The following is a 15,262-nucleotide window of genomic DNA, read 5'->3' as shown; positions in this document are numbered from 1 at the left end:
TGGACGTATTCTTACAGGGGAGAGACTAAAATTGATTGGCATCTCGGGACCCAGGGTGTGCACATTATGTAAGAAGGATAGAGAGACGGTCGAGCATTTACTTTTTTGGTGCCCCTACACAAAGCGATGTTGGGATTGGCTTCTTGATTGCTTGCAGTGTCATTTGGTCAAGAATCAATCGCTAAAAGACTTTCTCTGCTCTTGGCCAAATAAGGCGAAGTCTTCCAAATGGGGTATTCTTTGGGTTGTGAGTCCATCTATGCTGACATGGCACCTTTGGAAGGAGAGAAACCGCCGTATTTTTAATGACGAGGCTATGGAAGTTGATGTCCTCATTCCAAAGATCAAACATGCCATCGAAGAAGTGGTTAATGTTAAGACTCTTGGTAGAACTTATAAATCATACAAAAAATGGGATATGGCTATGGAAAACATTTGGCTATTGTCGAAGAACAGCGACTACAAATTCTCTGACTCGAAATCTTGTAGAAAAAATATTGAGTAGACTTCTCCTCCCTCTAAGTGTTTGAAAATGAATTTCAATGGGGCTTGTAGAGGGAATCCGGGTGAGTCTGGTTATGGGGCAATTATCCGTGATGAGTCTGGCAATATGGTGGGGGCTAAATATGGCCCGATGGGTGTATCGACCAACAACATTGTCGAAGTAACAGCACTCGAGGCAGGTCTTGAATGGTGTGTGGAGAATGGGGTTCACAAGGTTATGATTGAAGGTGATTCGCAGGTTATCCTCAATGGCATATCCAATCACCGATTCACGGACTGGAAGCTAGATTGTTGGATCCCTAGGATTCAACACCTTATAGGGCTCATCTCTGAATGTACTTTCACACACTCATACCGAGAAGGCAACTTAGCAACGGATTGCTTGGCCAAAATGGGAATATCCAGTTCATGTTCCAGACAGTTGTCTTCAGCGGATGAGATTCCGGACGCTCTACTGCAAATCTTGATCCAGGAAGAATCATCAATCCCTAGGTCAAGGATTGGGTAGATCCAATTTCCTTGTCTTTGCGTGATCGAGAGATAAGTTGAGTTCGAGGGCCTCATCATGTGGTGTGTGTGATGACACACACATTATATGGCACTCTCCTTTCTTTTCTTTGACAACAAAGGCAGATTTGCTTGGATTTTGTTCGGGCAAAAACCTCGAAATTGTTTCCCGACCGGCTATTTTAGGATGTTTGGAGGATTCGCAGAGCAGTTTTCGGTTTAGTAACTTCTTGCAATGACCGGTTTTGTTTTTGAGGAGGCTTTCTTCACAATTGTTTCAAAATCATGATTCATCACTTTGGGCTGAGTTGTATGTGTCGTGATGAGTCTCTGGCAGAGCAATGTGACCGACTGTTCGACATTGATGTCGAAGGGAAGGCAGTGATTGTTGCGATTATTGAGGATGCGCTCAACGAAGAAAGAAACTGGTGCGATGGTTTCATTTACGAGATCATTCTTTGCCTGCTAGTGGACATTCTTCCTTCCAAGGAGGCATGCATTGAGAAAATGGACAGGTTTGTCAGGGATGTGGACACCAATGCAGTAGGCAATGTCGTCATGGAGCTGGAAGAGGAAGGGGTGAGCATCTTGGGTCCTTTCTTCAATCCTGAGTGCTTCCTCTCGAATGTGGATGTTTCAGATTCTGAAGATGAGAACCAGGTTGTTGTGATAGAGTTGCGGACAAAGAAGGAGAATTTTATGGGCAATGCATGGGATGTTTTTCGTGCAGGGTCTCCACTGGCGAAATGGGTCCATTTCGAAGGATGATGAATGAAGATCTGGGTTGGCTGTCAAACAACAACATTGAAAAGGTGGCGACTTTGGGTGCTTGTATTGCGACTATTCTGAGGCTTCTGTAGTGTCTTTGGCCTTGATTGGTTGATGACTGTTTTTTGTTTTTCTGGTATGGGCCATATCCTTTTTGGGGGTCCGGTGCACATGTAATACTTTTTATTATCAATATAGGGCGCTATCCCCATACTCGATAGCACTTATCTAAAAAATAATTATTTAATTATTAATAAAGTGTTCACTTTATTAATAATTAAATAATTATAACTACCCAAATAATCATTATTTCTCAATTTTGTCTGCACCCGAAAGTTAACCATTTTATCCTATGTACGTGCAACAGCCTTACCAAAAATAGAAAGGGTCCCCCTCTATGTAACTCTGACTTACTATAAATAGTAAGTAATGCATACGGAGTCCTGGAGACCTCAAACGAAAGCCAAAACTGCTAACCACTGAACACTAGAGATGATACAAGCCTCTAAAGACCCTCTAACCATCCTCATTAGCCTACGAGGGTCAGAATAATAGGCTAATCATCCAAAATCCATGTCTGCTAAAATGGGGACATTACAATCTTCCATAAAGCATTGAGAGACACTTCTAACAACTTCATCAAATCAAAAGAATTTTGGATAGGTATGCTAATTGCAAAGAAAAAGGTTGTGCTAGAATTAAAGCGGAAGGAAACTCAAAACTCATAATCAACACTAAAAAGAAATGCAATTGCGGAAAATCATAACAAGATGCAAGTAGTTGGTGGAGGAGATTGAAGGTAAGGCAACCAATCATGTTAGGAGGGAAGCTAACCACCTTGCTAATCTAGTTGTGGGCCTTAATGAAACTATGAGCCCCAACTCATACCCCTATACCCTTATCATCCTTAGCAATGCTATTATCTAGTGATATTTCCTTTGGGGTTCCAACCTTGCCCCATTCTGAAAATCGGTAGAGAAGATGACTGATTAAATTCCTTGAAGGATATTAACTCCTATGTGGGCCTTCTTGATGATCTGAAACTCTAAAACAATTTTTAGATGGCTGCATTCTCTTTGATGACAGCACTAAAATGACTGCAGAACAAGCTATGGATTTATCAAAAACATCTCTCATTGCATCAAAGATAAGGAATTGTTGAAGTGAGCTACCATGGATTTGTCTGAGGCTTGGCTCTCTGCCAAATTGGGGAAACACTAAGTGTTTGATTGTGTCATCCAAGCCATGTAGGACCTTGAATAATCCATTTCTTGATTGGATACCATGAAAGAGTTCGTATTATAGAGGTCCAAATTGTTTTGTTTGGTGCTAGTAATACTTTAGCCATCCATGAAGATGTGAGAAGCTCTCAAGTTTACCATTATAAAATCTTTGGACAAGATCAGAAAGATTCAAAAAGCTGAAACAGAGGAGATAGGCATACAAGGTAGGAAGCTAAACACTTTATGTGAGAAGATGAAGAATGATCTGAAGACCTATGATCTGATTTATGATGGTAGATGTTCAGGTTGAGTTAAAATTTGATGAGTAGGACTTACCAATCATTTTCTCCATTTGTGAGGCAAGGGGTACCCAGCTTAAAGGACTATCTACTTACTGTCACCTTTTGGGCTCACAAATATGCTTCTTCAAAAAGATTTTTACTTTGCCAAGTACAGTAATTATGTATCTAATAATTTGCATGCACTCACATGCCTTGGGAAGCAAGAATGATAAGATTCAAGGGCATATTTTGGCTCTTAAGATCCCCTAATATTACCATTTAAATCCAGCCAGTGACAATGTTAAATGGGATCACTCTATCACAGGCTGCAACAAATTCGGTACACTAGTGATGGATGTCTGGTCTTTTTGTGCATACTACCACCGGATTCACAGATTTGAAAAATGTTTGGGTATAAGCAACCTGAAGAGATTAGAAGCCTTATATCCTGCTGTGTATGACCTATATGAACTCTCACTAATGTTACATCTAGTTTTAGGCATTATGAGGTAGAAGACTAGTAGCACATAAGAAACTACATGAGATGCTCACTGGATGGTCTGGATGATATAGTAAACAGCTTGTGATGACTATTTTTATCAAACTAAATTGATCGTATAAAATGAATATCTATGAAAGATGTGTAACGTGGTACGCATGTTCTTCATTAATTTCTGCTTTAATGAAGGACCTGCACATGGCATATGACCTAGAATCATTTTGATCCTTGAGTAAATGGTCTGTTCATGATTATTATGAGGGGCTGGAGGCCCCTTCTATAATTTACTTGATCAAAAAGACTAACTAAACTCAAACCAACATTGATATTATAGTTAAGTTTGTTTGTTTGTTAATATTTTTATTTTATATATTCTAGTATTTTTATATGGTGTACACAACCTGTACCAAAACCAAGGTCCCAAAAAACCAGTGAACCCTCATTTCGTATCACCATATCTTAGACAAATATGAAAAATTGATTGCTCAAAATAATTGGATAATCTATTCAACGATATACAAGCGTATATATAGAGATAACAAGATGACGTTCTAAAATGAGAACTAGTCGTTAAAGTGAAATCAAATAAGCTAAAAAGCTTTAAAAAGCTAAATAATAAAAAGCTAACTAAACAAGCTAAATAAGTCGACAACTAAGATGACTGCTAAAAACAGAAGATGATCATTATAGAATAGATATTAATATTATTTTAACACCCTCCCTAATGGTCATCGTACTCAATACCCTACAGAAGACACTGCAAGTGTTATCACAAATGCAAAGAACACTTTGCTGCTACGGAGACCCTCCCAGGATCTGCAGAATGTAAATGACCAAGAGTACCAAAAGCCATCCCAGGTAATGTAGCTCTCACATATGAATTAGAGGTCTGGCACACGTGAATTAATGAAGCCCGAAACCATGATTTTGAGGAAAAAATCAGCAAACTCTTTTGCAGAAGAGTACTGAGCACTGTTTGCTTCAGCAACTCCTAAACAGACTACAAGATACCATGGTTGCAGATGTTCGCCCTAACAGTGCGACCCAAAACTGACTGCAACAAAGCACGATTTTTGAGGAGGAAAATCGATCAAAACCAGAGAACTTCGCGAATCACAAATCCCACGCGAACTTCACGTATTACAGATGATTTTTGAGGAAAAAATCATAAAACCAGCAAACAATTTTTGAAGAAAAAATCGTGAAAACCTAGAAATCCCACGCAAGCTTTGCAGATTACAGATGATAATTTTTAAGGAAAAAATTCTAAACCCTGCGAACAATTTTTGAGGAAAAAAAAATGTGAAAACCAACCAAACAAGAAATTTGCTTATCACAAAGCATAGAAGGCTGACTCCTCTCCAGAATGCTCTGCAACATGAGCCTGCTCCTGTTCGTGAGACCCTCGCAGCCTAGATTGCACGGATATCAACAATTTCCTACAATCTTTCTTCATATGGCCAAACTAGTGACTGTAGTTACACTGTACACTTTTCTTCTTCGAAGATTGCGGATATTGACCTTGCCGCTTCTGCTAGAAGGACTGACCTTTACCCTTGTTCTTATCCAAAACTTCAACTGTGAAGGCCTGTTCAATGGATGAACTAGGCACTGCTTCCAAACTACTGCTTCCATCGATCCTGTTGTAGAAGCTTGTTGCAGAGATCAACACTAGTAGATGAGATATTGGGAGTATCAATGAAATGCTCGTAAGATCTGGGAAGGCTTTTCAGTGCGGTCACTATCATATCCTCCACCATGGTTCGGCCTAATAACTTTCAAGGCTAGGATTAAGGAAAGAGACAACCTGGCATTGTTTGTGCTCAGATGGAGCTGTATTGTTGAAAGCGAGATCACCGGCTGCCTCCGGAGGTCGCCATTGATGATGAACCATTCCACGAGCATTTGCAATATGTTGATCTTGATTTGGAAGCTCCTCTTGAAACAAGCTTAGCGCCCCTTCGAATAGCTCAACATTCTTTGTTTTCATTGAGACATCTTGCATAAACCAGGCATCTTAATGAAATTTTGTGAGCATATCTTCAAAAATGAGTCTCCTTGATGGATTGAACTTCGAACATCTCCTCTAGTTGATCAAATATAATCTCTGGTGGCATTTCTCCCTCAAGTGTTGTCTCGAGAGGCCAAAGTTGATGATGGATTGCATCACTCACCATAACTTGTTTATCTTGAAAACATTTTGGCAATGATTTCATTTGTGCTTCCTCTATAAGATCCTTCAGTGCTCCCTCAAATATCATGATGATAATGGTGTCTCTGAGCGCCCCCTCGAATTGTTCTTCATATCTAAGCTCACCTATGATGGTTTGTATTTCCTCATTCAACATCTCAACTTGATTGTCCTCTTTAAGAATGCTATTTGAAACCTCTTGTAATTCACTCTCAAGGATCTCCTTTTGTAGCATAAATGAAAATTCCTCGAGGAATGATTCATCTTCTTGAAGGGTTGTTGAATTGTTTTCTTCTTTTGGTACAAGGTGTAGAGAGCTATCATTCACTGCTTCACATTGATCATGAAGGGAGCTTGCATCCTCAACTTGCAACTAGCTCTTCTCACAATCAAGTGTTGGAGCAATGCCTTGTTCATAAGCTCTCTTGAATTCACCTGCGAGATGTGCACCCCAAGATCTGTTCACGATGCACTCTTCTTCGGATAAGACTGGCATTCCAAACTGATATCTGACTTGGTTGATGGCCATTTCACATACTGAGCAAGTAAATTCAAAGTGAGGTGTATTGTGAATCCTACACCACAATGATAGCAATATACCTTCTAAACGCATTTCACCATTCAAAATAAGCTGACTCTCAATCATCCATAAGAAGCTTGAAAGAGGATCTTTGCTTTTTGGGACGCTGAAACTGCTTTCTTTTGCCTCTGGTCTAGGAACATCCCAAAAGAAGATCTTTCCTTGCGTTGTCGATTCTATCCTTGATAAGTATTTCAAGCAATGCATTTCATCATGTTTCTCTGTCTTATGGACTCGACACTGCCCTAGCCTTGCGAACTCGGACAATCTGCGTGGATAAAGTTGTGTATCCAATCTCCACCAAAGTTGAGGAAAATCAACTTGTTGCTCATCGTGAAACTATTGTCGCTCCATTGAGAAATCTTTCTTTTTTGATTTTTTTATTTTTTTGGATTTTTTCTATTTTTCACTTTTTGGGGATTTTTTCGCTTTTTTACTTTTTGGGGATTTTTGGAATAAGAGAGATCTTGAATATCTCAAATTTGATTTCGAAAGCTCAATTGGTTCCAGCTGTGCAAAGTGCTTCCTTCTTTTCACAAGTCCAACTGATGACCCAGCAATCACCTTCCTTCTTTGTATCACTTCCGTCGAGCGTTGAAGATGGCTTTCCACTGCTCTTCCTTGGATTCAAGAGTTCGCATTCGCTCACCTTTCTTCTGCTTCAATTTTGTTGAGCGTGAAGAGGGTAAAAGTTTTGGATAGCTCCTCTAAATATGACTTGATAACATCTGGATTTCAGTTACTCAAGTGTTCATCGCGATCCCCCTCCTTCTAGCGCCAATTTTGTTGATGTGTCTTTTGTACACGACCAAACACAGAATAAAATACCAAGGTATCTTATCCTCTCTTGAACAAAGTTTCCCCGACTGCTGAAGATCTCCCCGAAGGATCAAACGGAGCAACTCCAAGGTTCTGATATGTAGGGTCTCTACGTGTGGATAAGCTCTTGCAATATGACGTGATTTTGCTAGAATCACAAGGGGACTTACATTTGATGACCTGAGCGTCTGATTTACTTTGCATATCACTTGAACGTGGGTCTTTACTGATCCTTGATTTTTTTTAAAAGGAAAAAAGGATAAGGGTTGGAGAGGAATCTAATTCTAACACTAAGAATGTAGGAGCAATGGATGACCTTTGATGAAACTCTAACTAAGTCTTGCTTTGACATGCTATGATCATCTCCACAAGGTTAGTGTGATCTTCTAAGGATAGCTTTATGATGTTTAGATCACCACTACAAGCATAGACACCGTTAGGTTGATGCATATCAATGAAGAAGCGATAATTGAAGTTAAGCTTAAGTTGAATGATTCCAGTTGACTACGCAAGGCAAGTTTGCAATCAACAAACCGCTAGTAGTATGGATATTTGTCACCATTGATCATACAAATTTCTTCCATTCATCTAATAACATGAAATTAAATTTGAGAAGTATAGAGACCATGCAAATTGTAAAATCGACACATAGAATTCACCATTCCTTCAATGAAGTTTACATGTCTTTTGCAACAATCTCTTGGCAACAATCTTTGCCTTCTCTTTCTACTCTACTCTAAAAACTAATTGCTCTTGAACTACCATTACTGACTATTGACTATCTCTAACTATTCACCGACTATTAACCTTTACAAATGAAGAGCCAGGGCTTTATATAGAGAACCCTTTACAAATTGATGGCTTTGATTGACTTAGAATCAATGGCTAGGATTACAAGATAGAAACCCTAATTAGGGTTTGTTATAAAAAACTTCCTTAGCCAATGAGAAAATTACATTCAATGAGTGTGGACCAATAGGAAGTAGGGGTAGGTACACCAAAGTTTGTGCCATCCCTGATAAATTAGGTACATTGAATCTGGACGTGCTGAGGTGGACCAATCCGACTGGAGGAAAAGTGACTAGGATGCCACCTTGTCTGACGTTTGTATCTTGGTTGATCCTCCTCTATCCTTGATGTGATGAATGATGCACTCCTTGATTCTCTATGTGCTTGATGAGGCTTCCTTACTGTCAAGTTCTTCTTTCTCTGGTAGCATACCTCGCCTTGTAAGGTCATTCTTCTCTGCCATCATGTGGTTTCTTTGTGTGGCCAAGTGAAGGTTTTGGAGATAGCTTGCAACTCCTTGAACACTTGTAGTCTTCCAACGCTTCAAAACACCTTGAGTCCTCCTTTATGCATTTGGAATGTCCTTGCTGATGATGGGCTTGGAATAGGTCGTCCTTCTCCTGGCCTAATTTTCTTCCATCTACAAAACAAACCAAAAGGTGATTAAGGACACATAATAAATTCATTCTAACATAGCATTTCCTACCTTAAATCATCAACAACAAGGCATTAGAATGACATTTGCTTAAGATCCTCTCCAGGGAATAGCCCTATAATAAAATTCACTCAGGACCCTTTGGAAGGGTCAAGAGCGAAATTTTGCATTATAGGCTTAATTCACATTCCTTTAGCCTTGAACTTCTCTTGATCTTTGAATAGCTTTCTCCTGAAGACATCATTGATTTGACCCCCAAAAAGACCAAAAAAAAGGACTTCACTTTGGACCTAGGCCAAGGACAGGTCCTATAGAGAATTTCGCTTTGGACCCTTTGGAAGGGTCAGGAGCAAAATTTGCATTCTTGGCTCAAACTCTTCACATTTTGTGACCACAACTTGCTCAAATGCATGCCTAAGGATGTTTCTAATCTCAATCAATACTAAGCTTGGTGCATAATTGGAGCAAAAAAGAGGTTTTAAGGATTTCGCTCTGGACCTTGGCCAAGGATAGGACCTATAAGGAATTTCGCTCTGGACCCTTTGGAAGGGTCAGGAGCGAAATTTGCATTCTTGGCTCAAACTCTTCACATTTTGTGATCACAACTTGCTCAAATGCATGTCTAAGGATGCCCTTAATCTCAATCAACACTAGGTTTGATGCAAAATTGGAGCAAAATAGAGTTTTTAAGGATTTCGCTCTGGACCCTTTGGAAGGGTGAGGAGCGAAACTCTTGATTAGGCTCAAATTCTATCATTTTTCTACTCCAGAATACCTCCTAAGACAAGCACATGCTAGCCTTCTCTCCACCAAGTCCTAGGAATCCATCTCATAATCTCAATCATGGGCAAACTAGGTGATTTGGGGAATTTCGCTCTGGACCCTTTGGAAGGGTCAGGAGCGAAATTCTTGATTTGCTTGTTTTCTTTCACCTAGATCTATTCTTCATACCTCACTTTCCTTTGACTCTCCCTTTTGGATCCCCCTCTCACGAAGACAACACTTGTTTGACCCCTAAGAAGGCCTGAAAGGAGAAATTTCGCTAAAAATCATGGCCAGGGACAAGACCTATTTAGGATTTCGCTCTGGACCCTTTGGAAGGGTCAGAAGCGAAATTCTAGTTTTAGCTCAAAACCTTCATCATTGGTGGCCACAATCCATTCAAAGGCACGCCTAGGGGTCTTTCCAAGCTCAATCCACCCTGATGCACACTTGGCTTGACACAAAAATGGAAGGAAAAGAGGGATTTTGGGAATTTCGCTCTGGACCCTTTGGAAGGGTCAGGAGCGAAATTCATGTTCTAGGCTTGACTCTTCATTCCTTCAACTCTAATCCACCTCAAAAGGCAAAGACACATCATTTCTCTTCCAAAAACGCCCAAGGAACAAGGTTTGTAGTCTAAGCAAGGAAGCAAATGAGGCTTATGAAGAATTTCGCTTTGGACCCTTTGGAAGGGTCAGGAGCAAAATTCACAATCTTGGACAAGATCCTCACTTTTCAATGCTTTCAATCACTTCCCAAGGCAAGAACATATCAATCTACCCCCACCATGTCCAAGGAACAAGGCTTTCAGTGCAAACAAGGAAGAAAAAGGTGTCTTCTAAGAATTTCGCTCTAGACCCTTTGGAAGGGTCAGGAGCGAAATTCACATTCTTGGTTGATTTCACACCTCTTTCATCCAATCCATCTTTAAACTTGATCAAACTCACCTTCCTCTCGCCACATTCAAGTGAATTTGCCACCTACTTAGTTCAAAACAAGGTTTTTGCAATGTCCTAGGCAAGATAGAGGGTCAAATGAGGATTTCGCTCTGGACCCTTTGGAAGGGTCAAGAGCGAAATTCTCATTTTGAGCTAATTTTTCACTTCCTTTCTCCTTTTCATGCCTTGGACATACTTTGTTAGGCTTCCTTCCCTCATGATCATGCGAATTTTCTCTTCAAGTTGACATCTAGCTCAAGATTTTGTGAAAAATAGGGTCTTACATGAATTTCGCTTTGGACCCTTTGGAAGGGTCAGGAGCGAAATTCACCTTAGGCTATAATCCTGACTTCATCTTTCACATTTCTTTATTCCAAATAGGTGTTTTGCCTTCACTCAAGCCTGGGAATGAGCTAGTGCATGACTTTGGGCAATGTAGAGTGTCTTATAGAGGAATTCGCTCTAGACCCTTTGGAAGGGTCAAGAGCGAAATTCCTATTCTAGGCGCAATTCACCTTCAAACTGACTTGACTTTGTCTTAGACTTGATCCTAGATCCATTTCCTTCTATATCCTTGCAAATTTGCTTGACCATTCAATGATTTAGGTAAAGAATTTAGGTCCTTTGTGAAATTTCGCTCTGGACCCTTTGGAAGGGTCAGGAGCGAAATTTGACATTTTAGCCTCTCTGTCAAGATTCATTTATGGAATATAACATTTAAGTATAAGAAAGAAGAAAGATATAAGGTTATATTCCATATATACTGTCAGGATGTTTGAGAGTGGTTTCGGACCTCCAGGAGTTATAATACAAAATCTAGTTTTTTGAGGATTCTTCAATTTTCCAGACTTTGTCAAATTTCAAGATCAGGATCAGGATTACATTCCAGACAGAGCCAAATTTGAAGACATTTGAGGATCAGGATGACATTCCAGACTTCTCAAGGCGAATTCGCTCTGCCTTTGATGTAAAGGATGGGACCTAGGAGGGCATTATGCATTCAACCAAGGTTTGATTTAGCAACTTGAAGTGCGACCAGATAGTACACAAAAAACACCCTAGGAATGATCTAAATAACCCCTAATCATTGAATTGACCTGACCTCTTGAGTAGATCCACCTGACTCAAGCAGAGCCTGCTATCCTAATGAGCCCCCTGGCGACCCTCCAAATGCAAAAGGTCAATAGACAAGAACCTAGAAGACCAAGAAAACTAACCCTAGAAAGCAAAAGGCAGGGGTCCCCATTTGCAATGGGGCGATGTGTGAATACGTCACAACAACATGTATACATCAAAAGGCATGGAGCATAACATTATATATATATATACTTGTTGTTTTTTTATATTCTATTTTACAACACTTATTTTTTATTGCTTTTTTTTTGTAATTTAAATATATATTAATTTACATCGTTTTTGTAATGTTTGATTTTTTAAGTTTTTGAATTTTCTTTTAATAACTATAAACTGCATATGGCCCCATAGGCCAAGCATCATATATGGACATATTATATACAGCCCAAATATGGGCTCATATTCAAGTATGTCCAGATGCATTATCTAGGATGTATCTAGGGGTATCATATGCATATGCATATCTGATAGGCGGACATGTATTTTTGGAAAGGAGTAAGAAGCATATACTAACTCCATTTTCTAATTGAACTTGCATGCATTTTAATATTGGATGTTAAAATATAGTTAATGTACTTAAAACTTGATTGCATTTCCTTGTTTCTATAACTAAAAAATTTATCAAGTGAAAATATACTGCTTAATATCATTTTCCATTACATTTTGAAGAAAGAAAATAAAAAATTTCCCTTAACAATTTCCTATGCTAAGTTGCACTCACAAACTTGAATGCACACTTGCATGTCGTCTCGATGCCTAGAAAATTCAAATAGTATTCATTATTTTACTTGAAGCGAAAAAGCCATAGAGGAAATATCATTTGATCAGCCATTATGACACTCTTCTCCTCCACTCCTGTCATTTTTAGTGAACTGTTGAAGAATTTTGACTCCAATAATCTGTAATCTTGAGATTTGGTTGAGGACTGTTATTTCCCAGTAAATAAGATATAATCATGCTGAACTTCTATTTGAAAAATAAAAGGGAGGGCCCCAATAAAATTACAATAGGTGCACATGAGTGTGGATGCATAGGCAAGCATATATCCCAGCCATCTATATGTATGTTAAGTTCAAAAATTCAAATAATGAAGGGTTTATACTTATGCAACTATCGTAAGTTCCTAAATTCCAACAAGGACAGAAAATAGCATTTAGTTATATTAAACAATGAAGATAGAAAGGGTAGACTAGCAAAATAGATAAATACCAATTAAAAAGATCTGTATGTGAAGTTCTACATGGAATTTTATCTCCTGTCTTGATAAAGGTACATTTTTTGATTAGCAATGCTAAAAATTATTGCAAGTCAACTAACCTTCACATAGATAGCAGATTCAAACTCAATCTTCTCATTCTTGAATTTCTCACTCTGTGCTAGGCATTTTTCGGCCTCCACTTTCATTCTGTCAAATGAGCGTGTCTTCCGAACAACTTCTTCCTGTAATAGCAACAATGAAATAAGCTTTAAAACTATTACATAACCCAACAAACGTCAAAAGTAAATATCACAAAGAATTACAATAGTTGAGTTACCTTGAATATTTTCTGCTTTAAATATAAGACCTAGAAAATAAAAAAATGAAAAATAAATCCTAAAGCCACCATCCAACTGCTCTGAGTGGACAAAAACTGAACATTAGGCAAATGAAGTCTATTACATGGCAAAATAAAATATAGCTTTACTAGTCTTATTCAATTAAAAACATAATAATTGAAAGAAAATCTAGATTGTTTATTGCTTTCCAAGAAAATCTGTATTTAAGTCATTTCTTTTTTATATGACACGTCGACGCTTACAACAAGGAAGAATGCAAATTGATGAATACACAATGTCTGTATTAGTAATAAATCAAGGACAAACAAGTGTGCATCGACAAACCCCTTGACAATACAAAACACTTTTGACTGCTTAGTTAATTGGTTAGATCCCATTTAGATCTTTCAATTTCTTTCATCTCCAATGCTGTAAACAATTTTGCAGGCCCTTGCATAGAGATAATAAAATTTAGCAAATTTAATATTTGCATCTGTGTGTCTAATTTTATGCAAGTTATATGTTGTTAAGGAAAAGGAGACACACAACAATCAAGTGGCCTGAATCTACAACAATTTTGCGAGAGCACACATTCCCTTCATAATCCATCATATCACTAAATAATAGAGCTAGGATCATAAACAATTACATTTACTCGCACAAATAGAGAGCATGTTGTTACCGTGCAACAAACTTGAAATATAAGATGTATAATTCTGATTTCTGGGCCAACCTGAACTGAATATAGTGCCATTTTGTATATAAGCAACAGAAAAATTGGTCATTCTTTCCTCATTCTCATTCAAGAACAGCAGAGTAGCATTTGAGGAGCATGTATATGAGCAATGATCTCATGGGTGTACACCAAAAGTGGCCTTGCCATTAAAATTTTATGCTTTGGGTTAAAAAATACTGAGCAGCATCATTTCTAAGGTCTGCTTGGCAAACTCTCTTCTAATTTCTGCCTTGCATTCAAAAAGTGGTAACATCACTTCAGATTTTTTCCTTGCACTTGCAAATTGACTAAGTCAGTTGAGAATCCTGCCAAACATCCAAAGTGTTGAAGTCAATTGAGTTTTCCATTTGGCTAAGTCGTTAAATAGTTTGACTCAGTTAAGTCATTATAAGGCTCTGCCTGGGACATATTAGGCACAGCTTTAACAATGAAAATCTCTACCATGGCAGATTCCCACATCTTAAAAGTTGCTAGGTCAGTTCAAAGTTGCACCTGAGTTTTAAAAAAAGTGGCAAACTTAGCTTGAAGTTACACCTGGCAACATCATTGCAAAACTCTGCCCAAAGCAAAAAAAGATGGCAGTAAGTGATGTAAACTCCACCCATGTAAAAAACATAGGTAAGACTCTCCAAGTGCATGCCTAACCGACTTTAGGCCAACAGAGAATGCTAAAAAGTGTGCTTGGATCGTGATGGTTATGTCTAAGTGACAGAGGTGATCAAAAAAGGGTGCCTGGGAGACCTTCAAGCAGCTAGACCATCAAGTAGTGTGCTTCGAGGGTCAGATCAGGTATTGTGTGTCAAGAAGTAAGAAATAGGTGACTAGAAGATGTTCAGCAGGATTTCCAAACATTAAGACAGCAAAAACGATATTTCAGATTGCCTCTGACAGCATCTCATCACAATGTGTATGATGGCAGATTATGCCCTTTTATCATTACCCTATTTTCATGCATGTCAGCAGCAAAAACATGGTTTTTGGTTGCATATATTGGCAGACATGACAAATTTGAAACATTGAAATGGTGCTCAACTGCTCATACATGAGTTAGCAAGGTTATTTTAATTTTGTTATTTGTTTACATGTGTAGCAAGATTTGTTGTCTCCTAAAGTAACCAGAGCAGTGTTTAGTTTGTGTGTGACAGCAGTTCTTTGTGGCAGCTTACTAACCTTTTACTATATCACTCTTTTCATGCATGTACCAGTAGATTGGGAGTTCAAACAACAAAATTGCTTCTTTAGATTGTCCTATCCTTTGATTTAAAAAACAGACAAAAAAGGGCAGAACGGATTTTCAGCCTAGCACTATGAGGGTTAGTTGATTGCTCAAAGGGCCCCTT

General features: G+C 38.6%; 1 protein-coding gene across 1 annotated transcript in view; it reads right to left on the bottom strand.

Annotated features, from left to right (window-relative positions):
• LOC131029236 (DNA repair protein XRCC4) overlaps positions 1 to 15,262 on the bottom strand; it is a 58,686-nt gene that overhangs the window by 12,912 nt on the left and 30,512 nt on the right. Inside the window, exon 4 of the mRNA XM_057959659.2 lies at positions 12,968 to 13,090. Coding sequence (XP_057815642.2) covers positions 12,968 to 13,090 — 123 coding nt within the window. The remainder of the gene's footprint in view (positions 1 to 12,967; positions 13,091 to 15,262) is intronic.

This window comes from Cryptomeria japonica, chromosome 3 (genome assembly GCF_030272615.1).
Source record: "Cryptomeria japonica chromosome 3, Sugi_1.0, whole genome shotgun sequence".
NCBI classification, from domain to species: domain Eukaryota; kingdom Viridiplantae; phylum Streptophyta; class Pinopsida; order Cupressales; family Cupressaceae; genus Cryptomeria; species Cryptomeria japonica.
This window is presented reverse-complemented; position numbering and strand designations above follow the sequence as displayed.